General features: G+C 47.7%; 1 protein-coding gene across 2 annotated transcripts; it reads right to left on the bottom strand.

The window, feature by feature from the left end:
- Positions 1 to 206: 206 nt before the first annotated feature.
- LOC310751782 (nuclear receptor subfamily 2 group F member 5-like) lies at positions 207 to 26,683 on the bottom strand. 2 transcript variants are annotated; one of them, XM_083591435.1, is made up of 4 exons: positions 26,250 to 26,683; positions 22,777 to 24,067; positions 12,983 to 13,510; positions 207 to 1,876 (listed from the first exon to the last, which is right to left on the bottom strand). In XM_083591435.1, exons 2-4 carry the CDS (start codon positions 23,123 to 23,125, stop codon positions 1,602 to 1,604), a joined length of 1,152 nt encoding a protein of 383 aa, XP_083447561.1. In that variant the 5' UTR covers positions 23,126 to 24,067; positions 26,250 to 26,683; the 3' UTR covers positions 207 to 1,601. The 2 variants fall into 2 exon arrangements, with proteins under 2 accessions (XP_083447561.1, XP_083447560.1); XM_083591434.1 differs by lacking the exon at positions 26,250 to 26,683 and having other exon boundaries at positions 22,777 to 24,640.

Genomic DNA, 26,683 nt, shown 5'->3' with positions numbered 1-26,683 from the left:
ACCTCCCGCAAACCGTCTTCCTCCTACTTGGCCACACCATCTGTCGTAATCGTCCTGGGCAAATGTTTCCTGAGAGAAAAACGGGGGGGGGGGGGTGAAGCTCATCTTTCCCCAAACCCACAGATTCTGGGGCATCATAGATAGGGAAAAGGTGGAGAAAGGGAGGGAAGTGAATTTTTTTTAAAAAAAAATCTGGAAGGAGTTCAGCAATCATCAATTTTAATTATAATGCCAGCTCCATCATTTTTTAAAAAAAATTAAATCTACTTGATGGATGCTGCATTTTTCCTGGTTTCTTTTTCATCGTCTCCCCCGCATCCAAGAAAGGAACCCACAATCCATTAGATGAGATCTTCCGCCGCTGCGCTTACAAAGAAACCATCCGAAATTTAAAAAATTATGGGTGTTGAATTGTATGTAAGTACATTTAGCTGGGCAACGGGGGTAGGATATAATCTGAGTTTATTTTATTTTATAAATAGCATGTTTCCCCTTCAGGTAAGAGACATCCCAAATCATTTTGCCCCTCCTTTAGATTAAAAAGGAAAAAGAATTCTCGCCCCTGTCTATCTCCTCTTTTTTGCACATGAATGGAATCAACTGCCCCCGACTCCAATTCTGGGTTTGTTCGTTTTTTTCTGTATCTCTTCTGCTTCAGTTCATGTATAGAGTATGATAGCCACCATCACTCCCAAACATCATAGATTGTAGACAGTTCCCTAGGCTGTAAAGGACCACAGGGAAGGAGTCTTGGAAGATATGTGGGCTTTTTGCAGTATTGTAAAGGACACTTTCACACATATTGGCCTGAAGAAGGAAGTCCATGTTATAAAAAGAAAAGAAAAGCAGGCTGAGGAGGCAAGTCTTTTCTTTTTGATTGGTCTGAAGAGGCAAGTCTTTTTTTCTAATTGCCCCAGCCCTTTTCTCCCTCGTTACACATTTATGCACAAACGCAAAAGGGAAGGTGAAAGATTGTTTGAGGTGCCGTTGCACAATTGAGGCTCAGCAAGCCACACGTGTTTTTGCGTGTCACCAAGTTTGTATCACAATCTACTGCAAACCTTCTCCTAGGCGGGCCGTTCAGCAGACACGCTGTCAACAAAACATTCACCAGTTGAGAAGGTGGGCCCAAGGGAGACCCACCAACGAAGCTATAGAAATCTCTTAGACATGGGACAACGAAAGATCTCAGGTTCTCGATCCATAATGTCCAGTATAATTCCTTGAGGGGCAAGGACATTCTTGTAGACAAAGCATATTTTTAAAAATAACCATCCAAGGATCAAGCTCATTTTAAGAAAACGGCTGCCATTTTGTTTTGTCTGCGATATAAATATGGAAGGGCAGGCTTTTCCAAAGTCACTCCCACCCCCCTTGGGGGATTAGAAGGAACCAGGAAAGCGACCTCAAGCTCCACCTCCTTGATGTCATTTCCTGGTTGTCTCGAGGGCCGCCATTTTGGAGGAAGCACAGGTGAGACGCTCTGGCTCCCTGAGTGACAGCCCACCGCTGTCTGCGCACCAACAAGGCCCCCGTCGCCCATTTTGGGGGGCAAAGGCAACGGCAAGGCTGCAGTCACGGCCTCCAACCCCCGGCTGCTTTCACTGCATGGAGATGTAGGGCCAGTTGAAGCTGGACCCTGAAAGGAGCATGTCTCGAATCAGCGTCTCGATGGGGGTCTTGCCTACCAAGCGCACAAAGAAGAGTTGCTCGATCACAGGGGCAGAGACGATGCGCAGCGAGGGGAGGCGAAGGAGGAGGCGCCCAAATCGACTGGGCTGGTTGGGGTACTGGTTCCGGACGTACTCTTCCAAGGCACACTGGGACTTCTCCTGGACGTTCTCCACGTGGCACAAGTCCGTCAGCCCCACCGCATCTGCAAGGGGGAGAAGGAAAGAAGGTTCGCACGGGAGATCAACTGATCGGCGTGAGAGCCCAGCTGCTGGATCTGGCTAGAGAAGATCCCATCTGGGCCAGCACCCTATTCTCTTTTTTAAAAAAAAATAAAATTATTATTTTCCTTATGCATACTTTTACAGTCCTTATACATACTTTTACAGTACAATACAATAAATCACAGGGACATGGGTGGCACTGTGGGTTAAACCACAGAGCCTAGGACTTGCCAATCAGAAGGTCGGCGGTTCGAATCCCCGCGACAGGTGAGCTCCCATTGCTCAGTCCCTGCTCCTGCCAACCTAGCAATTCGAAAGCACGTCAAAGTGCAAGTAGATAAATAGGTACCACTCCGGAGGGAAGGTAAACGGCGTTTCTGTGCGCTGCTCTGGTTCACCAGAAGCGGCTTAGTCATGCTGGCCACATGACCTGGAAGCTGTACGCCGGCTCCCTCGGCCAATAAAGCGAGATGAGCACCGCAACCCCAGAGTCGGGCACGACTGGACCTAATGGTCAGCGGTCCCTTTACCTTCACATTGATACTATTAGCTCTGCCGAGCTTGCGACTTCCCTCCATCCCTTCAGCGAGTACCCCTTATTTTCTTATATCGCGTATTCCATTTATAAACCTTGTATCTGCCGTACATTGTAAAAGTTATTTCAGCCCTGCCGGTGTTTTTAAAGTTTTGCATTTATCCTTTATATACACCATAGATTTACTCCAATTTTCTTGAAACCTCTGCTCGTCCTGGTCCCGAATTCTTCCCGTCAGTTTGGCTAACTCTGTGTAGCTCATCATTTTCGTCTGCCACTCCGCAATGGTAGGAAATTCTTGGAGTTTCCAGTTTTGGGCAAGCATGTTTCTTGCCGCTGCTGTGGCGTACATAAAAAGTCTTTGGTCGACATTCTTAATTTCCTTCCCCATCAAACCCAACAAAAAGACTTCTGGTTTTTTTTGGGAAAGGTGTATTTAAATATTTTCTTGAGTTCATTGTAAATTAACTCCCAAAAATTCTTAACTTTATCACAAGTCCACCACATGAGGTAAAAGTCACCGTCCGCTGGCAGATGAAGATGATGGAGTTTATGGAGCTGGCTGATCTCACCGGCAAAACCCGCAACCAGAAAAAAGATGATGGAGTTTATGGAGCTGGCTGATCTCACCCACAGAACCCGCGACCAGAAAAAAGATGATGGAATTTATGGAGCTGGCTGATCTCACCGGCAGAACCCGCGACCAGAAAGAAGAGGAATACCAAGAAGATTGGAAGAAATTTTAAAACTATTTGAATAAATATTGTAATATTAAAGATATGTAATCACCTGAAAGAATCAATTAGGCCTAGGATTAAATAAATAAATAAGAAAATATACGATAAGAAAAGTTAGGAAATATGATTATGACTGTGATATGGTTTTATGAAATAATGATATTGGAAACGGCTATATATAATTACTAAGAAACTCAGATGGAAGAGATTTGAGGAAGTCAAGTAATATGTTTATGAAGATGGATTTTGATTAATTAATTAAGTTTTAGCTTATGTGGTGATTTGATGTATTTTATGTTTTATGTTCTTTTTCCTTTTTCCGTTTCATTCTTTTTTCTTTATTATTGTTGGCTTTTTCTTCTGTTATGTTTATGTTTGGAAAATAATAAATATTATTTTTTAAAAAGTCACCATCCGCTAGGCCAGCATCCTATTCTCACAGGGGCCAGCCAGATTCCCAAGGCGATGCCCACACCAGGGCCACAGCACAACCGAAACTCCAGCTCCTCCAGCCCTGGACAGCCCTGGATTGACAGAAGCTGTCCCGGTTTCTGATCTGATCCCGCTTTTCCTTATTTTCACTGGAGAAATGTTGGAGGGTATTAAGTTATGCGACCCACCCACCCCCGAGCCAGGGAGAAAAGTACCGTATTGGCCCAAATACAAGCCACACCCTAATATAAGCCACAGCTTTGAAATTTCGCAGGCACTCACTCCCGTTCCATTTTACCGCATGTCTGTTCCAGCAGCGATATCGTAAAAGCCAGGTTTTGTAAGGTCGCGAATCTAAGCCGCACTTTAACTTTTCACAGTTGGAATTTGGGGGAGGGGGAGTATGGCTTATTTTCGGGCCAATATAGTAACTTTACAACCTTCAGAAGACATCAGAAGAGAGCCCTGTATAGGGAAGGGTTTTTTAAAATGGTTCAAGTTTTATTATGTTTTTATATATGTTGGAAGATGCCCACAGTGGCTGGGGCAAACCAGTCAGATGGGCAGGGTATACTGTATTTTTCGCTCTATAAGACTCACTTTTTCCCTCCTAAAAAGTAAGTGTAAATGTGTGTGTGTCTTATGGAGCGAATGCAGGCTGCGCAGCTATCCCAGAAGCCAGAACAGCAAGAGGGATCGCTGCGCTGTTCTGACTTCTGGGATTCGGAATATTTTTTCCCTTGTTTTCCTCCTCCAAAAAACTAGGTGTGTCTTATGGTCTGGTGCATCTTATAGAGCGAAAAATACGGTAAATAGTAAAATAACAGCAGCAGCAGCAATAATAAGGGAATAGAGCGTCTCTATTTTCATAGGAGTAATGTTGGTGGGTATGCAACTCTCCCCACCTGTGATTCCTAGCACCTAGTATTAAGAGACATACAGTCATACCTTGGTTCTTGAACGCCTTGGTACTCACACATTTTGTCTCCTGAACACTGAAAACCCAGAAGTAAGTGTTCCAGTTTTCGAACGTTTTTTCAGAAGCCGAATGTCAGACGCAGCTTCTGCTTAAGCTCCTGTGTGTGTAGTGTGGTGTAGTGGTTAAGAGCGGTAGTCTCGTAATCTGGGGAACCGGGTTCGCGTCTCCGCTCCTCCACATGCAGCTGCTGGGTGACCTTGGGCCAGTCACACTTCTCTGAAGTCTCTCAGCCCCACGCACCTCACAGAGTGTTTGTTGTGGGGCAGGAAGGGAAAGGAGAATGTTAGCCGCTTTGAGACTCCTGAAGGGGAGTGAAAGGCGGGATATCAAATCCAAACTCTTCTTCTTCTTCTGTAGCCAATCGGAAGCCGTGTCTTGGTTTATGAATGATTTCGGGAGTCGAACGGACTCCCGGAATGGAATAAGTTCGAGAACCAAGGTTCCGCTAAACTATGGAGGTCAAATATATCTGTCATGGTTAGCAGCCGTTGATAGCCCTGGTATGCACTATGAATTATAAAAACCATACGAGCTGGAGACCACCATTGCCTAGAGCCTGGCTGCGCACTGTGCGATGGTATCCTTCCATTTCCCCCACCCTGAGTCATCATTTCATCATTCAGGACAGACAAAAGGAAGCCTTTCCTGCAGAGCATAAGGGAACTATGGAACTCCACAAGAGTCAGGGATAGCCACCAACTTGGACGGGTTAAAGAGAGGATTGGCACATATCAGCCTAACATCAATCTATAAATGGCTGTCACTGAAACTGCTCCCCCGGGGTATAGCTCCACTGATCCTTTGCGACCAGTTCCAGACAGGCTGGCAGACAGCAGTCCTGAACACACTTCAGAAACTGGGTTTTGCCCCTCAAGCCCTCTAAGTCTGGGCTCGGGCCAAGCAAAAGCAATGGTTAGGCCGACTCTGGGGTTGTGGCGCTCATCTTGCTTCATTGGCCGAGGGAGCCGGCGTACAGCTTCCGGGTCATGTGGCCAGCATGACTAAGCCGCTTCTGGCGAACCAGAGCAGCGCACGGAAACGCAGTTTACCTTCCCGCCGGAGCGGTACCTATTTATCTACTTGTACTTTGACGTGCTTTTGAACTGCTAGGTTGGCAGGAGCTGGGTCCGAGTAAGGGGAGCTCACCCTGTCGCGGGGATTCGAACCACCGACCTTCTGATCGGCAAGTCCTAGGCTCTGTGGTTTAACCCACAGCGCCACCCGCGTCCCAATGGAGAATATATAGGAAGCCCTGAACACATATTTTTTAGATGTCCCTTTTACAATGAGGCATGTAGAGAAACCTTTGACCCCCTGCTGGTGAGGCTTGCTGACCTCCCGGCAAAGCAAAAATTTGATCTTCTCCTGTTAGGCAAAGAAACCAAGATGACCCAGATGGTCGCCAGATTCTGCGCACAGATCTGTAGGTGCAGACCATCGCCCGATTCAATCTAGTTTGAAAATTCCCAAACCCAGATCCACAGGCGACTTTGGATCATTTCTCTATGGTAGTCTATTTTAAAGTTTTTATGTGTTTATATGCCTATCTGTGTTTATATGCCTATATGTCCCCTATATGGGATGCGGGTGGCACTGTGGGTTAAACCACAGAGCCCAGGACTTGCTGATCAGAAGGTCGGCGGTTCAAATCCCCGCGACGGGGTGAGCTCCTGTTGCTCGGTCCCTGCTCCTGCCAACCTAGCAGTTCAAAAGCACGTCAAAGTTGCAAGTAGATAAATAGGTACCGCTCTGGCGGGAAGGTAAATGGCGTTTCCGTGTGCTGCTCTGGTTCGCCAGAAGCGGCTTTGTCATGCTGGCCACATGACCCAGAAGCTGTACGCCAGCTCCCTCGGTCAATAAAGCGAGATGAGCACCGCAACTCCAGAGTCGGCCACGACTGGACCTAATGGTCAGGGGTCCCTTTACCTCCTTTACTATGCCTATCGCACTTTTAAACTGAAAATCCTTTGTTGTATATATTGGGATTGTAGTTCCATGTGTGTTTCTCAAGTTGGTCTCTGACCATAATAAATTTCGTGTTCATGAGTGCCACTGATGGCTAGTAGCCACGATGGCTGCGCTCTGCCTCTGTGGTCAGAGACAGCAATGTTTCTAAATTTCAGTTGGCGAAAAAGACAAGAAAGGAGAGAATTCTCTTGTGCTCAACTCTTGCTTGTGAGCTTACTGTTCAGGTATTGGCCTCAGGGAGAACAGGATGCTAGACTGAGGGTCTTCTTCCTTTCTTCAGTCTAAGGTGATTCTTGAAGTGAGCATCACTTTGCCAAATTCAGTCATTTTACTCTCTCGCCCTGACCTAGCCACTGTGATCCATGCGAGGGTCACCTCCAGACTGGATTATTGTAACTCACTCTACGTGAGGCTGCCCTTGAGACTGACCCAGAAACTCCAGCAGGTGCAGAATGCCGCGGCAAGACTCCTTACAGGGTCCTTGCCGCGGGATCACATTCACCCAGTACTATACCAGCTGCACTGGCTCCCGGTGGAGTACAGGGTCAGGTTTAAGGTGCTGGTTTTAACCTTTAAAGTCCTATACGGCCTAGGACCCTCGTACCTACGGGACCGCCTCTCCTGGTATGTCCCACGAAGGACCTTACGGTCTTGAAACAAAAACATCTTGGAGGTCCCAGGCCACAAGGAGGTTAGGCTGGCCTCAACCAGAGCCAGGGCTTTTTGGGCCGTGGCCCCGATCCGGTGGAACACTCTGTCACAAGAGACTAGGGCCCTGCGGGACTTGCCATCTTTCAGCAGGGCCTGCAAGACAAAGCTGTTCCACCAAGCCTTTAGCCAAGGCACAGCCTGACCCCGTCCTTTGGTAATCTTCACAGAACTCTAGCCCAATGGTTGCCATTAATTTGATCTGAACTGATTTTATAATGAATTTATTTTAGAATGCTGTATTATTTTACTGTTGTTAGTCGCTCTGAGCCCAGCTTCAGCTGGGGAGGGTGGGATAGTATATAGATAGATAGATAGATAGATAGATAGATAGATAGATAGATATTACATCACCTTCCCCCACCCCCCCAAAAATTCCACAGAGCATAATTCCAGGATTCAATTAAGAGAATATACATTTGAGGGTCGTTGTGTTTCCCCCCCCCATGCCTGTTGAGAAGCACTCTCCCCACCCCAAAGCACTCCAGTGAAATACGTCTCCGAGGGCTGCAGTTTCCCAGCTTGAACGAAACCTTCAAGCTGAGTTCATCCCTCTCCCCCGTTGCGGGAGCCACAAAACAGCTCCATTCAGAGCCCCTCAAATGAGCGCCGTGGCTATTCAGGCCACGAACGCCGCCGCTATTGACAGAGACCCCCAAAAGGGACCTCACCGCGAATCCATTCACAGCCGCCGCTTTTTTCTAACGCGGCATGGCTAACGCAACAGACATTTAGCTGCATGGGGAGAATGGGCCGCCCGTCGCCGGCGTCAATAGCTGGGACTTGAAAACGCTTACTCTGGGGATGTCGTGGGCCACCAAAGGGATGAAAGGAGCACCGGGGTGTGTGCGTGTGGGGAGAGAAAGGGGGGCAGCTAGATTTGGTTAATTAAAAAAAAAAAAGCACAGAGATAAAGAGAGGCGGGCTGTTTATCTGCCAGTCATGGCACATTACTCCGGGCATCAAAGCAAAAAGTTTCTCAAGCACCTTTGTGAACTCACCCCCTAGCAAATGCTAGATGACCAGAGCAGACATGGGGACGCGAGATGCAGGTTCTGTTCCAACCTATTCTTGCTAAGGTTTCAAGCTTCTAAGGTTAAAGGTACAGTCTGGGGGTACAGAGGTCCCTCACTCTCTTAAAAAGACTCAGGGTCTGGGGTCTCAGGGTCTGGGTTGGCTCATATGGGGAGAGGTGGTTCTTAAGGTATTGCGGTCCTGAGCTATTTAAGGCTTTCTAAGTCAAAACCAGCACTTTGAATTGGACCCAGAAACTAATTGTCAGTCACTGTGGTCAGGCCAGGATCAGTGTAAGATGATCAAACCGTCTTGTCCCGGTGAGCAACCTGGTGGCTGAATTCTGCACTAGCTGAGTTTCCTAGTCCTCATTGTTCTCAACAAAGGGCTGGTTTAAGTAGCAGCATGCCTTATACAGTGGTAAAGGTAAAGGGACCCCTGACCATCAGGTCCAGTCGTGGCCGACTCTGGGGTAGCGGCGCTCATCTCGCTTTACTGGCCAAGGGAACCGGCGTACAGCTTCCAGGTCATGTGGCCAGCATGACTAAGCCGCTTCTGGCGAACCAGAGCAGCACACGGAAACGCCGTTTACCTTCCCGCTGGAGCGGTACCTATTTATCTACTTGCACTTTGACGTGCTTTTGAACTGCTAGGTGGGCAGGAGCTGGGACAGAGCAACGGGAGCTCACCCCATCACGGGGATTCGAACCGCCGACCTTCTGATCGGCAAGTCCTAGGCTCTGTGGTTTAACCCACAGCGCCACCCGCATCCCTCTCACTCCCTTAGCTCTGTGCAAAGGCTGTGTGCCCAAACTTCCGACAGTTTCCATCTTGTGCTGGCAAAGGCAAACTGGCCCGGGGGTGATTTCAGAAACCGACGTACATTTTGGCAAGGTGAGCTCACTTAAGACACAAGCAAAAAAACCCCACACACACGCCCTGCCATCGCAAGCTCAGCTACCTGATGCCTTCAAGAAAACAGCCGGCACTGATCAATGGCAGGGCGGAATCGAGGAGGTTGCCACTGAGATTCAACAAGTTTATAGACCGCTTCACAAGACAATGGTGTCAAAGCCATGTACATGGTTGAAACAGAATGCAAAAAAAGCACATGTTCATAGGGCAAATAGAAAGGTAAGAAGGCTCTGCTGGATCCTTCTAGCCCAGCCTCCTGTTCTTACAGCGGCCACCCAGATGCCCCAGTGGGAAACTCAGAAGCAGGATTTGAGCACAAGAGCAAATCTCCTCCTGCGGTTTCCAGAAACTGGTCTTTAGAAGCATTCCTGCCTCTGACTGTGGAGGCAGCACATAGACAACATGGCTAAAAAGTAAAGGTAAAGGGACCCCTGACCATTAGGTCCAGTCCTGGCCGACTCTGGGGTTGCGGCGCTCATCTCGCTTTACTGGCCGAGGGAGCCGGCATACAGCTTCTGGGTCATGTGGCCAGCATGACTAAGCCGCTTCTGGAGAACCAGAGCAGCGCACGGAAACGCCGTTTACCTTCCCGCCGGAGTGGTACCTATTTATCTACTTGCACTTTGACGTGCTTTTGAACTGCTAGGTTGGCAGGAGCAGGGACTGAGCAATGGAAGCTCACCCCGTCGCGGGGATTCGAACCGCCGACCTTCTGATCGGCAAGTCCTAGGCTCTGTGTTTTAACCCACAGCACCACCCGCATCCCTAGACAACATGGCTAGTAGCCCTCAATAGCACTCTCCTGCTCCATGAACTTGTGTCATTCTCTTTTAAAGCCACCTAGGCCTTTGCCCATCGCTGCTTCCTGCAGGAGGGAGTTTAACTATGTGCACTGCAAAGAAGCGCTTTCTTTTCTCTCCCCCAAATCTTCCAACGTTCAAGCTTCGTTGCACGGCTTCTAGAACTATGGGAGAGGGAGAAAAACTCTTCTCTATCCCCTTTCTCCTTGACATGCATGCAGTTTATTAAGCTCTGCTTCTGCAGAGGCCAGCTCTAGGCAGTGGTGCCAGGAGAAAGGTGAAGGGGAGGGTCACAGCTCACAGGTGCAGCACCTGTTTGGCATGCAGAAGGTCCCAAGTTAACACACACATGCCCAGCAGCATCTCTAGGGAAGCTCCTGGCCTGAACTCACGGAGAGCAGCTACCAGTCAGTGTGGACAACACTGGGTTTGAGGGATATATATATTACTAATAATGATGATGATGATGATGATGATACCCTGCCTATCCAGCTGGGTTTCCCCAGCAACTCTGGGTGGTTCCCAATAGAAGGTGAGAAACATAATAAAACATCAAACATTAAAAACTTCCTTAAACAGGGCTGCCTTCAGATGTCTTCTAAAAGTCAGATAGTTGTTTATATATTTGATCTCTTTTGGGAGGGGCGTTCCACAGGGCGGGCGCCACCACCAAGACGGCCCTCTGCCAGGTTCCCTGTAATCTCACTTCTCACAGTGAGGGAACCACCAGGAGGCCCTCAGAGCTGGACCTCAGTGTCCGGGCTGAACGATGGGGGTGGAGACGCTCCTTCAGGTATACTGGGCCAAGCCCGTTTAGGGCTTTAAAGGTCAGCACCAACACTTTGAATTGTGCTCGGAAACGTACTGGGAGCCAATGTAGGTCTTTCAGGACCGGTGTTATGTGGTCTCAGCGGTCTAGCTGCTGTGTTCTGGATTAATGGTAGTTTCCAGGGAGATTGATCCTTCAGGTCTGATTGGCCTCTTGGCCTGGTTTACAGCAGCAGACTGGTGGTTGCGGGAGGCAGGTCCTTTAGTTCAGAAATTGTGCTCTCCTATTGTTCCCAAAGGGGCGAGTCGCTTCTGTTTCCCTCCAGCAGGAGGCGAGAGGGAGTCACTCCTCCACCCTCTGCTGGCATAACACAGAATCACTCCAGACCATGGTGGCTTTTTTGGCCATGCAGGTGTTCATTAGTGTCCCAGGGGTCATCTTGTCTGACCTCCCTCCAACTCAGATGTAGGCAGGTGACCACCCCAAACTCTTCTTGCCAGCAAAAGCAAGCTCTCTCCATCCAGTGGGCCAGGAATTGGCCCACCGACGCCAGGATAGCCAGCCCACCTTGGCTGGTAACTTGTTCTGGCTCCTTGCTTGAATCACTTGAGAAGCTTCCCCCATGCCTTTCTGCAACCTCCATACCTTCCTGGGGCATGGATTCCCTCATTAGAGGAAAAATCAAGCAACAGAGGGAAGACGACTTTCTCATAGGTCATCCTGGGACAGAATATGGCAGCTAGACTGGGGACTGGGAGCGGCCACCGAGACCACATAACACCGGTCCTGCAAGACCTACATTGGCTCCCAGGACATTTCCAGGCACAATTCGAAGTGTTGGTGCTGACCTTTAAAGCCCTAAATGGTCTCAGCCCAGTACACCTGAAGGAGTGTCTCCACCCCTATTGTTCAGCCCAGACACTGAGGTCCTGGGCTGAGGGCCTTCTGGCTGTTCCCTCCCTGCGAGAAGCGAAGCTACAGGGAACCAGGCAGAGGGCCTTCTCAGTGGTGGCGTTCCCCTGATCTCCCCTAACAACCGCTCGCCAGGAAAGGAACGTGTTCCTGAAGCCATTCAGCATTGCAGCCGCCTTCAAATTAATTGCGCAATCAGATCCAACACGATCAGAAGAGACTGGCATCCTGTTCTCACCATGGCCAGCAAAGTGCTGCCCCCCACCCCCGCTGCCATGGCAAACCCACAGGCAGGAGCTGGGCATGAGAGCCCTCTCTCCTGCTGCGGTTTCCAACAACTGGGTATTCAGAAGCATCGCTTACTCTTTACTGTAAAGGCAGAGCACAGCCATTAACCAATGACAGCCTTCTGTTCCAGCCATCCAAGATGGCAGATGTTATGTACTGAAGTTCTCACCCTGGCCACCAGGGGTATTGTGTATACAGTGGTACCTCGGGTTACAAACGCTTCAGGTTACATCCGCTTCAGGTTACAGACTCCGCTAACCCAGAAATAGTACCTCGGGTTAAGAACTTTGCTTCAGGATGAGAACAGAAATCGCGCGGCGGCAGCGGGAGGCCGCATTAGCTAAAGTGGTACCTCAAGTTAAGAACAGTTTCAGGTTATGAAAGGACCTTCGGAACGAATTAAGTACTTAACCCAAGGTACCACTGTATAGTTTTCCCTCAGGTCCACATAAGTTAACTTAGGCAGGAAACCCTGGGCTGTTGTTGTTAAAATGTTGACAGCTGGCTGCCTATAAAAGCAGGCCAGCTGAGCTGTTTGCTGTTCCAGCTTACTTATAAAGAACTACTTGGAGAAACCTCTGTGTCGTTTGCTATGTCCACCCCACTACAGTGGTACCTCGGGTTAAGTACTTAATTCGTTCCAGAGGTCCGTTCTTAACCTGAAACTTTTCTTAACCTGAAGCACCACTTTAGCTAATGGGGCCTACCACTGCCGCCGTGCCGCCAGAGCACGATTTCTGTTCTTATCCTGAAGCAAAGTTCTTAACCTGAAGCACTATTTCTGGGTTAGCGGAGTCTGTAACCTGAAGCGTATGTAACCTGAAGCGTATGTAACCCGAGGTACCACTGTACTTAATAGCAGGCATCGCTGCCTCCTGCAGCACTGAGTTCCATAGTTTAACAACGCCCTGCATGAAGGAGGACTTTCTTTGGCCTGCCCCAAATGATGAAATGACGAGGCAGAGCATGGCCATCATGGCCACCAATAACCCTCTCCTCCTCCTCCGTTCCGGCAGCGCGTGATGCTCACCTGGGGTGAAGAGGACGATGGCCTTCAGGCAGGAGTACTCGGCCGAGTCGACGTGCAGAGCCTTCAGCTTCTCCACCTGCTCCTGGAAGACGCGGATGTGGTCCATGAAGGCCACCACGCGGTCGGCGGACATGGGCGAGGCGTGGAGGCCGGCGGCGGCCAGGAGGGGAGCCACGTGGAGAGGCATGGAGCACTGGGCGGCGTTGAGGACGAAGAGTTCGCTCCAGGTCATGCGCAGAAGGCAGACCTGGTCGGCCAACTGGAAGTCCGGGAAGAAGGGGATGTTCTTGGCCCACTCGATGGCGCTGAAGAGGAGGCGGGCGGCCAGCTCGCAGATGTTCTCGATGCCCATGATGTTGTTGGGCTGCAGGCACTGGGCCCCATAGCGGGAAGTGGGGTAGGGCTCTGCCCGGAGGAGGAGGGAGATGAAGCCCGTCAGGTAGGAGTGGCAATTGTAGGGGTCTCCGTTGGCGAAGGGGTACTGGCCCGGGCTGGGCTGCGCGGGAGCCATGCGCCCCCGTTGTACGGCTGAAGGGAGACAAGAAGGGAGGGAGGGAGAAAATGATGTATAGGTTGTTTTTATATGCAATGGCGGCAGAAAGAAGAACGGAGGATGAAATGGATGGACTATGCAGAATTAGATAAACTAACAGGAAGGATTCGAAACCTGCGGGACCAGAGATTCTCAGAAGGCTGGAGTCAATTTACGGATGATTTGAAAAGTAATTGTGATGAACAGATTGCGCTAGTAGGTCGGCAAGAAGTTTTGTAAGGTGAATTATTTGAAATATTGCAAAAAAAAAGACAATGAGGAGAATTATTAGTTAAGGATAATTAAAGGTAATATGGAATTAAGAAATGCATAATAAGTGATAAAAAACGGAAAATCATCAGAGGCGTTGACGGAAGTCCATAAATATTGTATAAGATGAGAAGTTATGTTGTATGAATGTTGGAATTAATATGTTAAAAAAATAATAAAAATGTATATAAAAAAGAGAAAATTACGTATAGATAATAAATAATAATAATAATTTATTATTTATACCCTGCCCATCTGGCTGGGTTTCCCCAGCCACTCTGGGCAGCTTCCAACAAAATATTAAAATACAATAGTCTATTAAACATTAAAAGCTTCCCTAAACAGGGCTGCCTTCAGATGTCTTCTAAAAGTCTGGTAGTTGTTTTTCTCTTTGACATCTAGTGGGAGGGCATTCCACAGGGCGGGTGCCACTACCGAGAAGGCCCTCTGTAACTTGGCTTCTCATAGGGAGAGAACCGCCAGAAGGCCCTCGGAGCTGGACCTCAGTGTCCGGGCAGAACGATGGGGGTGGAGACGCTCCTTCAGGTATCTAACTGGTTAAACTAGCAAAAAATGTACAAAACTAGAGAAAACAAGTGTAGGAAATGTAAAACAAGAGAAGGTACATTTTTTCATACGTGGTGAGACAGCAAAATTGTTAAGAATTATTGAGAAATTATTTATAATGAAATGAAGGTGTTTAAAATAACCTTTGCCAAAAAAAAAAAGAGAAGCTTTCCTGTTAGGTATTACAGGAATGGACTTACCAAGATCACAAAAGAATTTGTTTATGTATGCAACCACAGCTGCACAAACAGCACAACATTGGAAAGAAGAAAGCGTCGCGGCTAAAGAAGATTGGCAAGTTAAATTAGAAGAATATGCTGAAACGGCAAAGTTGGCAATGAAATTAAGAGGAAGCGACGACAAGGAATTTAAGGACGAATGGAAGGACTTTATTGCAATGTACACAGGTTAATACATTGGCAGAGTTTTGAGAATTCTTGTAATTTTATTATGAATGGACAATAAGAAATTCAAATGGTTAAAACTTTATAATGGACAGGTAGTACATTGATATATAATGGAACCAAGGAAGGGATCAGGGGGAAAGTCAATTTGTTTCATTTTGGTTTTTATTGTTGTTTGTTTTGTTTCTGTTATTGTTGGAAAATTAATACAATGTTATGGGGGGAAGAAGGGAGAAAGCACATGATTCGCGTCTCAGCATTTATTTTGTGAAACCAATAAGTCGTTACGTCGTCCTGAGGAGGGGAAAATTTTATTTCCTGGGTTTCTGACTTAAGATTCTCAGTATTCACCACCCAAGCAAGCTCGGGAAACGAAGGATGCATATGTTTCTATTTCATTTCCTTATTATTATTTTCCCGTTGTGATTGCCAGTATGTGGTCTTTTTAATTGTTTTTATTTGGTTTTACAAATGAAGAGCTGTAACAATGCCAAATACACATTTCTCTGAATCTAGTGTCAACATTTCCAACTGCGTATTATTTCAGTCTATATTTTGTATCACCTTGCCAACAAAGGTCCGTATAGTTAAAGCTCTGGTTTTCCCAGTAGTGATGTATGGAATTGAGAGCTGGACCATAAAGAAGGCTGATCGCCGAAGAATGGATGCTTTTGAATGATGGTGCTGGAGGAGACTCTTGAGAGTCCAATGGACTGCAAGAAGATCAAACCTCTCCATTCTGAAGGAAATCAGCCCTGAGTGCTCACTGGAAGGACAGATCCTGAAGCTGAGGCTCCAAGACTTTGGCCACCTCATGAGAAGAGAAGACTCCCTGGAAAAGACCCTGATGTAGGAAAAGATGGAGGGCACAAGGAGGAGGGCACAAGAAGAAGGGGACGACGGAGGACAAGATGGTTGGACAGTGTTCTCTAAGCTACCAGCATGAGTTTGACCAAACTGCGGGAGGCAGTGGAAGACAGGAGGGCCTGGCGTGCTCTGGTCCATGGGGCCACGAAGAGGCGGACACGACTAAACAACAACAATATTTTGTACCTGTCCATATTATCCATCATATTTGTTCCATTACAAGCATTATTAGAATCCTGGTAATGTTTTCACCTGCTTTACAATGGTGTCCTAAATAAATTATAATTCCCCCCCCCCCAAATTCTTTCTTGAAGTTCTCATCTTCTTGATTCCTGAGCTTTCCGGTCAGTTTTGCCATTTCGGCGCAGTCCAACAGCTTAGTTTGCCATTCCTCTGTCGTAGGGAGATTGCCAGTATGTTTTTAACAGAATTGTAAAGTTGGAAGGGACCCTTCCGGGGCCATCAAGTCCAACCCCGTACAACACAGGAATCTTATAGACAGATAGGTAAAGGTAAAGGGACCCCTGACCATTAGGTCCAGTTGTGACCAACTCTGGGGTTGCGGCGCTCATCTCACTTTACTGGCTGAGGGAGCTGGCGTACAGCTTCCAGGTCATGTGGCCAGCATGACTAAGCTACTTCTGGTGAACCAGAGCAGCGCACGGAAACGCCGTTTACCTTCCCGCTGGAGCGGTACCTATTTATCTACTTGCACTAGCATGCTTTCGAACTGCTAGGTTGGCAGGAGCAGGGACCGAGCAACGGGAGCTCACCCCGTCGCGGGGATTCCAACCGCCGACCTTCTGATCGGCAAGTTCTAGGCTCTGTGGTTTAACCCACAGCGCCACCCGCATCCCCTATAGACAGATAGGTAATTTTAATTACATTGTTTAATTGTTTTTTTAATGGTTGCACCCCTCAAAAAATAATAATAATTAGCAGTTCTTATTTTATTTGTAAGCAGCCTTGAGTCCCTGTCAGGGAAAAAGGCAGGATATAAATTGACCTATTATTATTATTATTATTATTATTATTATTATTATTATTATTATTTTGTTTGCTTTGTATATAGTATGATGCATTACCATGCCCTTGGGGTTGTTAGTAATCACAATGAAAAAGAAAACTGAAAATTAAGTAAGTAAGAAGCGTCAAAATCGAGATGTGGAAAATATGGAAACAACGAGGAGAAACAGGACTAAGATGTGGAGATATGCTTCAGAGAGCCAGATCTTGGGGAGCCCCGAAAAATTAATAATTATAATTTGGACTATAATTTGGTCTCTTTTTATTTTAGTTTTTTATTTTAATTGGAGCATTACGATTGGATATATTAATTGGATGTTTTTTATTGGAAAATCAATAAAAATGATTTTTTTTAAAAAAAAAGCTTGTGTCTAGGCAACGGGAACCTGCCCCACTTCCTCCCCCCCCCTCCTTGTGCATGATTGACAGGGCAGGCAGATCAGAGGGCGCTCAGCTCTGGCCCCACAAACAAGCCCGCTGGATCTGGCCAATAGACCATCTTGTCAGAAACCCGCAAGTAGGACTGGAGCACAAAAGGCCCTCTCCTCTCCTGCAGTTCCTGCAGCAACTGGCATTCAGAAGAATTGCTGCCTCTGACCATGGCGGAAGAAGCACAGCCATCGTTGCTATCAGCCATCGATAGCCCTCTTCATGAACCAGCCCAATCCTCCTTTAAAGCCATCCAAGTTGGTCACTGTCCCTGCCTACTGTGGCAAGGAGTTCCACAGGTTGCGCTGCGTGAGCAAGCTCCGAAAACGCTGTCTCAAATCTTCCCGCATTCTCTCTCCTCCAAGGAATCCTTTGCCCCCTCCAGACAACTTTTTTTTTTATTATCACCTAGCCATGATTATTTGTTTCTCTACCTGCTACTGGGGCGGTCAGACACCGTGCTGCTTTAACACTGCTGGGGGCTCAGTCTAATTCTGCCAAGATGTTTCCTTTTACTCCATAGTTTTCTAAATTCGTAGGGAGGAGGTAAAAAGAAAGTATACAAGTAACTGTGCGGTATAACGTAATGGATAGACAAAGTACAGCGAGATTAATTGGAAGTCAGTTTTAAATTTCTTTTCTACAAATTTTATAATTGTGTTCAATACCAGGAGTATATATGATGATAATTATATTAATCTTCTTATAGTGCAGTGGTTTGTTTGATTTTTCTGTTATTTGTTTGATTGTATGTTTGTTTACTTATATGTACGTCTGTTTTTCATATATGTATTTATTTTAAATTAATAAAGATATATTAAAAAATAAAAAAGATTTTAAAAACACTGCCGGGGGCCTGCAAATATTTTGTGGCAGCTGCACTGGTTTCCTTTCTAACCTGTGCACTTCTCAAAACCTTCCCCAAAAATCCTGTAGCTTTTTATCCTGCAAATGTTCCCACAATGCCCAAGCAGATGCCCACAAGCCCTGTGGTTTCCTGGAACTGCTATTATTCAGTGGCTACTGCCTCTAACGTCAGGGGCATGGGTGACACTGTGGGTTAAACCACAGAGCCTAGGGTTTGCCGATCAGAAGGTCGGCAGTTCGCATCCCCGCAGCGGGGTGAGCTCCCGTTGCTCGGTCCCTGCTCCTGCCAACCTAGCAGTTCACAAGCACATCAAAGTGCAAGTAGATAAATAGGCACCGCTCCGGCGGGAAGGTAAACGGTGTTTCCATGCACTGCTCTGGTTCACCAGAAGCGGCTTAGTCATGCTGGCCACATGACCTGGAAGCTGTACACCGGCTCCCTAGGCCAGTAAAGCGAGATGAGCGCCGCAACCCCAGCGTCGGCCCCGACTGGACCTAATGGTCAGGGGTCCCTTTACCTTTACCTTACTGCCTCCAACAGTGGAGGCAGAAAATAGCCATTGCAGCTAGCAGATGTTGGTAGCCTCATCAGCCATTAATGTGTCCAGTAGTCTTGCAAAGGAGCCCCTCTGCTTAAATGTGGAGGGGAAGAAATGGAATCTTAAGAGGCACATCCTTAAAAATAAAGAAAAGAAGAAAACGCAGAGGGAGGACAGAGAGAAGGAAAGGGAAAAGGTAAATAAATTTGAAGAGGAAAGATGAAAAGGAGGGGATGCTCTCCTACACTGGGAGGTTCTTGGGAAGACAAAGACGGGCATGAATCAAGGGGTACGAGGGAAAGAATTGCAGGAGCAGAGAGGAGGATGATTCAGCAACGGGCACGTGGTTGGGCAAGGCTGGATAATCAAAATCTGCCTTTGCAAAAGGGTTGCAGAGGAAGAGGAAGGCAAAGAAAGGGAGAAGAGGAGGAGAGAAAGAAAAGAGGAGGGGGGAAATGAAGAAAAGGGGAACAGGCGGAAAGCAGGGTTGAAAAGGGAGAGAGTCAGAAAGGAAAATGGGAGGCGGGGAAAGCAGAAGAGGGATGGAAGGAAGATGAAGAATTAGGGTCCCCGTATAGGCCCTTTTTATAGTGCTCTCGTAAGAATGCAATGGGACGCGGGTGGTGCTGTGGGTTAAACCACAGAGCATAGGACTTGCCGATCAGAAGGTCGGTGGTTCAAATCCCTGTGACGGGGTGAGCTCCCGTTGCTCGGTCCCTGCTCCTGCCCACCTAGCAGTTCAAAAGCATGTCAAAGTGCAATTAGATAAACAGGTACCGCTCCGGCGGGAAGGTAAATGCCATTTCCGTGCGCTGCTCTGGTTCGCCAGAAGCGGCTTAGTCATGCTGGCCACATGACCCGGAAGCTGTATGCCGGCTCCCTCGGCCAGTAAAGCGAGATGAGCGCCGCAACCCCAGAGTCGGCCACGACTGGACCTAATGATCAGGGGTCCCTTTACCTTTACTTTTAAGAATGCAATAAGAGCCCGCTGGATCAGGCCAAAGGAGTCCAGTCTAGTCCAACATCCTCTCCTCACCAAGGCCAAATACCTGTAAGGAACTAGGGAGGTACATAGACTTCCTACGGACCGTAAGGACATCAGAAGAGCCTGGCGACTGTGTCACGTCAAGTGGGGGCCTTGTAGTCCTGCCTCCTCTTTTGACAGTGACCATCCATATGCCTCTTTGGAAGACCAAAAGGAGGGCGTGGGTGCGACAGCAGTGCTCTCCGCATTTGCGATTTGCAGCAACTGGCTTTCAGAAGCTTTCTGGAGGCAGAGCAAAGCCACAGCAGCTGGTAGCCAACAGGGGCTAGCGCTAGCGACAAACAGCCCTCTCCCCTCCATCAATTTGCCCAGTCCTCCTTTCAAGCCTTGGTGGCTGCCTCTGCCCTCATGTGGGAGGGAGTTCCAGAGTCTAGCTATGTGTTGTGTGAAAAAGCTCTGGTTATCTTCCGCTTGGACTACTGCAATGCGCTCTACGTGGGGCTACCTTTGAAGGTGACCCGGAAACTACAACTAATCCAGAACGCGGCAGCCAGACTGGTGACTGCGAGCGGCCGCCGAGACTACATAACACCGGTCTGGAAAGACCTACATTGGCTCCCAGTAAGTTTCCGAGCACAATTCAAAGCGTTGGTGCTGACCTTTAAAGCCCTAAACGGCCTCGGCCCAGTAGACCTGAAGGAGCATCTCCATCCCCATCGTTCTGCCCGGACGCTGAGGTCCAGCTCCAAGGGCCTTCTGGCGGTTCCCTCACTGCGAGAAGCCAAGTTACAGGGAACCAGGCAGAGGGCCTTCTCGGTGGTGGCGCCCGCCCTGTGGAACGCCTTCCCACCAGATGTCAAAGAGAACAACAACTACCAGACTTTTAGAAGACATCTGAAGGCAGCCCTGTTTAGGGAAGCTTTTAATGTTTGATGTATTACAGTATTTTAATATTTTTTGGGGAAGCCGCCCAGAGTGGCTGGGGAAGCCCAGCCAGATGGGCAGGGTATAAATAATAAATTATTATTATTATTATTATTATTATTATTATTATTATTATTATTATTATTATTTTATCTGTCCCGAAGCTTCCCCGCATTCAGCTTCAGGACAGTGGCAGGGCACCTATTTCCCTTTCGACAGAGTTTGCCGCTGCAAAAGTTTCGGACCAGAAACTCTGCTTTGTTCCCAGTCACTGCAAGTCCCAGAACTCCCTGCTGAAATCCTCCTCACTTTTCATGCCACAAATAAATTGAAATTAAACCAGGTTCCCGCGGAGAACAGAAATAAATAAAATCAGGACAGGGGTGGAAGTAGCCGGTGTGCAAATCTGTCGGTTTTAGTTTATCGTTTTCTCAGCCTTTAACTCAAATGGCCTGATTTAATTATTTGCCCTGCTTTTCATAGAATGGCAGAGTTGGAGGAGCACCCCCAAAGGTCATCTAGTCCAACCCCCTACAATGCAAGAATCGCAGTTTGCCCCTCTGGGTGGCAATAATACACGGACATTGAGGAAGCACTGCAGAACGCAACTAATAAGGCAGAATGGTGTGTGGATGGTTCAGGAAAAGGCCGTAGCTCGGTATCACAGCAAGGACCCCGCATGCACAAGGTCCTGAGTTCGATCCCTGCCATCCCCAGGTACAGCTGGGAGAGACCCCTTGCCTGAAATCCTGGAGAGCTGCTGCCAGCCAGTGTAGACAACACAAAGCTAAATAGATCCAAGGGGCTGACTTGGTGTAAGGCAGCTCCGAATTAAAACCAACCCTCTGTTCAGAACCATGAGGACTAGCTTCTTATTTTTGAATGGAATGACTGTAGCCCAGGAGTAGAGCGATTGCTTGGCGTGCCGAAGATCCCACATTTAATCCCTGCTTGAAATCCCAGAGAGCTTCTTCCAGTCAGCGGAGACAACACTGTGCTAAATGGATCAGTGGTTAGACTCCATATAAGACAGATTATTCTGTTCCTGTGCACAAATCTGCCATTAACGCACCATTGGCCACTAAGGCACCAGTACCTTTTTAAAAAGCACCTTTCCCAGTATCAAGCATTTCAGACCAGCAGAGGAGGCTGTGGTAGTAAGGGTGCCACCACTGGAGGCTGCCCAGTTGGCATTGACAGGGCCTCCTTGGTGGTGGCTCCCCATTTGTGAAATGCCTTCCTGAGCGAGTTGCGCCCACCTGCCTCGTAATTGACTTTCCGGAGGGATTTTAAAAACATCCCTCTTTACCCAGGTTGCCATTTGGGGGCTCAAAGAAGACTGTTTCCGGCGACCCTCAGATCCCTGGACAGAGAAAAGGGGAAGACTTTTTCACCCAGTGCATCGTTAAACTGCGGAACTCCCTCCCACAGGAGCCACTGGTGCATCTGATCGGCCACTGTGAGAACAGGATCCTGGACTACATGAGCCATTGGCCTGATCCAGCGGGCTCTGCTTATGTTCTTTCTCTTCTCAAATGCTTTTCTACATGATTGATAGGTTTTCCACCCTGCGCTCCTTCGAGAGGAAGCGTGGAATATAAACTGAATGAAGTGCTTTTGACACTCAAGCCGTATCCTTTTAGGGCCCACGTTATTTTTGTGATTGTTAGCCGTTTCAACACTGTGTTTTAGTTGGTGGAACCTGCCCTGGGAACTTAGGTTGAAGGGCAGGTAACGAATGAATACATAAATAATAGGACTATTGATGCATCAGTGACATTTCGCAGAATACATCCACAGAAAAAGAAAAACCAGGATCACAGGAAACTCGGTGCTTTTGGCACTGACTGGCAGTCGCTCTCCAGGGTTTGGGGCAAGAGAGCCTCTGCCAGCGGGGATGGAACCTGGGACCTTCTACATGCCAAGCAGGTGTTCTGACCACTGAGCTACGCAATGTACTCAAGTTAAGACATTAGCAGGATTTTTTAAAAAACACTTGTAATGTTATAGACTATGTTTAAAATTGGAAGCTTTTAATGTTTAATAGACTATTGTATTTTAATATTCTGTTGAAAGCCGCCCAGAGTGGCTGGGGAAACCCAGCCAGATGGGTGGGATATAAATAAATAATAATAATAATAATAATTACTCTCCAGAGGAGCCCTAAGGCAGCAGGGAGGAGGCGAGCAAGAAAAGGGATGTCACAACTTCCCGAAAAGGAAACAGCAAGAGAGATCCGAACAGGGAAAAACAGGGGAAGAAGAAGAAATGGAAGAGTGGCCTCTGGAGAGCGAAGGGAGGAGAGGGAGATTGCAAGAAAGCAGAGAGAAAGCGAGAGAGGAGGATGAGATGCATGGGACACCCCCCCTCCTCGGGCAACCCACCTTCACGGCGCATGCCGACCTTGAGGCACTTGGTGAGGCGGCAGTGCTGGCACTGGTTGCGGTGGTGTTGGTCGACGGGGCACTGGCGGCTGGCACGGCAGGTGTAGCTGAGGTTGCGGCGCACGGAGCGCTTGAAGAAGCTCTTGCAGCCCTCGCAGGTGAACTGGCCGTAGTGCTTCCCGCTGGCCTTGTCCCCGCACACCAGACAGTCCACAGCCGAGGCCGACGCCTTGCCCTCCCCGCTGCTGCCCCCGCTGGGCTCCTGGGGTGCTGGGGCTGGCAGCTGCGGGGGGACCCCTGGAGGAACGCCAGGCAGCTCCTCCTGCCAGGGAGTCACCACCAGAGCCATCCTGGGACAGGGGTAGTAAGGAAGGGGCAGGAAAGGGTGGGAGTGGGAGGGGAGAAAGGGGGTGAGAATTGCGGGGGGCTAGAGAGAGATCTGGCAGAGGTGGGGGTTGGTTGGAGGAGGTATGGGGCTGGCTGCAGAGGCTGGGAGGTCAAGAAGGGGCAGCAGTGGGCAAGAGAATGACAGCTAGGGAGAGAAGGAAAGGATGAGATGGGCAGGAAGGCTGGGGAACGAGTGGACGGGAAGCGGGCAAGAGAAAGGAGGGAGAGAAGGAAGGAAAGGAGGAGGAGGAGGGAAGAGGAATGGAGAAGGGCAGGGGGTGAGCGGCTGAAGTTTGGGAAGGAGGAGAGGGTGGAAGGGACCAGCCGTGAAGGAGGGAGAGAAGGAGGGAGCAGGTAGAGAGGAGGAAGAGGAAAATGAGGATGAAACAGATCCCAAAGAAAGCGGGGTTATAAATCTACTTTCCAGCAGAAGAGCAAACAACTGCATGCTTTGCAGGGTGGGGGGGCGGGGTAGGGAGAAGAATAAGGAATGAAAGGAGGGGCGTCTTTGGCAGCTTCTCCCCCCACTGCTCGCCCCACAAGACCGAGCAGGCAACTGTAAACGAAGGTTTTCTTCCAGGAAAAGCGGCAGAGGGAATCCCAAAATCCCCACTAGTAAGAATCAGTGCCGGGAAGGGAAATTGCAGTCGCCTCCCTCCATTTTCCTCCCCGTGGGTCTGTCTTCCCAAAGAAGCGGTCTGCCTTCTTTGCTGGAGAAAGAAGATCACAATGCCTCGATTTGGCAGAAGCCCAGCAGAGAGAAGGGAAGGAATCTCGGGTCTTCAGTCGCCAGAGGATGGAAAGCACACAGGCAGCAGGCTCCGAAAAAAGCTGCCCATAACCAGAGAGAAAACTTCTTCCAGTGAGGCGGCAGCTGCTAGCAGGCATTCAAATCCTGACAGATCTGTGCATGGGGGTTTTATTTTTTTAAGGCGAGGAAGGACAGGGAGAGAAAAAAGGTGCAAGAGGTTAGTTTATTTTTAAGAAGAGAGCTCAGCAAACATTGTGCAAGAAAGGCGAAGGAAAAACCAGAAGCCACACAACTCCCATCCCCGTTGTCTAAAGTTCACATTCCCATCGAGTGTAAAATATACGACATCTTAAGATAGCCTTTTGGGGGGCTGTTCATCTGCCTTTTAAGGCAGCGGTGTCCCAAAAGGAACAGAAAATGCAACGAACAAGTCTTTGAGAGGTAGTTCAAAGTCAGTTCCCTGGTATTCCCCCCAAAAAAATATTCTTTTAAAAAATGATGGTGGCCCCAAAGAAACGATCCATCAGATTTTGATGGGCTTCCGAAAGAGAGGGAGAGCCTTCATCCGAAACTGTCTCTGGGATGGATGTTTCATCACCAGAAATGCCCGTCTCTGGGTTTTTAGGGTGCTTCTGCCTTTGGGGTGTGGGCAAATTGAATCCATCTCAGCCAGGGCAAAGACCCTAATCTAGCCTCCGTTTCCCTCCCCATTCTGTCCTTTCTATGGTCAAAATCAACAGGCATTCAGATTTCAATTTTCAAGAAGGGAGAGTTTCTCTAGCAACAGAGAAAGTAGCTTGCATGAATGAGACAGATCTATTCCGGTGAACTGTTTTTAGGATCAGGGAGCATGTGGGTTTAACTCTGAACCCCTGTATATATCTTTATTCTCCTATTGACCCCTGATCAAGGTGATGAAGATCATCTACAGATCAATGAAGGATTTGGGGGGGGGATTTGTCTTTTTCCAAGCGTAGCAAGAATTAAAATGATATTCCTTTTACCAACCCTCTGAAGAATTTATTATCTCCAACCACCTCCTAATAATATATTTATGAATAAATGTCATTTCCCCCTATAGCAATGAATGTCCATTGAATAATAAATAATATTTCTTAAAAGCTTTGCGCAGGAAGAAATGGCATCTAATTGTATTGATATTGCTACCTGCAAAATCTGTAATATCAGTAATGCAGCACTGTTAAAAGCAATACTGTACATTATTAGCAATATATTCCTATTAATACGTTGCTATTTTCACAGGTAATGGTAATTGATACATCATGATTAACAGCATTAGATTGCTGTTAATAAAATTACTAGTGATTACTGTTGATAACACTATTGTTGCTAATATTATTAGATCCTCTTTCCTTCTCTAGACATTAACGGTCATTAGTAACAACAGTCAATATTTAATAAATATTCATGCCACTGTCTATACACAATTGTGTTAAGCTTTCACCCTATTACAATTAAAGCAACTTTATTAGCATTAGTAATATTTTTAACAGATGTCAAATCCTGCTACGGAAATTACATATAATTATTTCTTTAATTATAACAGAATATTTAGTAGCATTAAACTCGTTTTGAATTACCATAATTTCATCCCACAGAAATAATAATTAATAATCCTAGCAAGTGATGCCAGCACAGATGACTGGGCAAGTTTTTTGTTTTTCAGCTGAACACCAAAAGCCATCCTTAAACATCATTGTTGCAAGCAACTAACATCAAATCTGTACTGTTTAAATCGTGTTGCTGTTTTTTTAAAGAGAGCAAAAATCAATTTGTGAAGTTTCTGCCTGTTCTGCAAACTCTCATATATTTTTCCCCCAACGAAAGTTCTTTCTTTTTAATTTTTCTTTTTCGGGAGTCATCATTATCCTGTCTTGCTTTTGCGGGAGAGGGTGGGGATAAATCGCTCCTAACACGGCACAAACCTTCACCCGTTTACTCAGGAGTAAGCGCGCGCCCCTGCAGTCAGCGGAGGAGCTCGCTACTTAAAACTCACAGGTAGGTGTGCCTATAGCACGATGTTGCCTCGTGTCATTTGCTACCTGAAAAGGGGAAAGTACCCCAGAAATAAGGGAAAGCTTTTCTTCTCCAACAGGAAGACAAAAAAAAAAAATAGGCAGCGCTCCTTCGACTTACCACTGCACCCCCAAATAAATTCAAAAATAAATTCCTATCTGTCAGAGTGGGCAGCGATGACTTAACCACAAGCAAAACCACCAAGATAAAATAAGGTTTGATAATAATAATACCACCCCAAAGCGAGGGGGGAAACATCTCCTTTATCGGAAAGGAAGAGGAAAAAGGAGGGTAGTACCCAGAAAATCGCTTTTAATTCTCCTTCGGAATCCTGGAGAAGAAATTGATGGTTTTCTCTTTTTTTTCCCTTTCCTTTTCTTTGAAGCAAATCCCACCTGGGGGCTCGAGGCTGCTCCTCGCGCTTCTCCCTCCAGTGCAAAAAAAGGCAGCGGTTTCTTCTTTTGCGCGCAACGCGGCGGCCCCGATCCTGAAGTTGCGCCCGCGCGCAGCTCCCGCCCGCGCAAGCCGCCGGACAATGCTTCGGAATTTTATTTTATTTTAATTTTTTTCCTCCCCCGCTTCCCTCAAAACTGGCTTTTTTAAAAAAAAGAAAAAAATCCTAGGGACGTGGGAGAGGCGGAGCGGGCGAGGAACTTTTCTTTTCCGAGAGATGCGGCGGCGGCAGCGTCGCTCCTCCGTCTCCGCTTGTCAATTTCGCTTCTCCGCCGCCGC

The sequence above is a fragment of the Podarcis filfolensis genome (assembly GCF_964270895.1).
Source record: "Podarcis filfolensis genome assembly, chromosome: 16".
NCBI lineage: Eukaryota > Metazoa > Chordata > Lepidosauria > Squamata > Lacertidae > Podarcis > Podarcis filfolensis.
The sequence above is the reverse complement of the archived record's forward strand: the minus strand, read 5'-3'. Positions and strand labels throughout refer to the sequence as shown.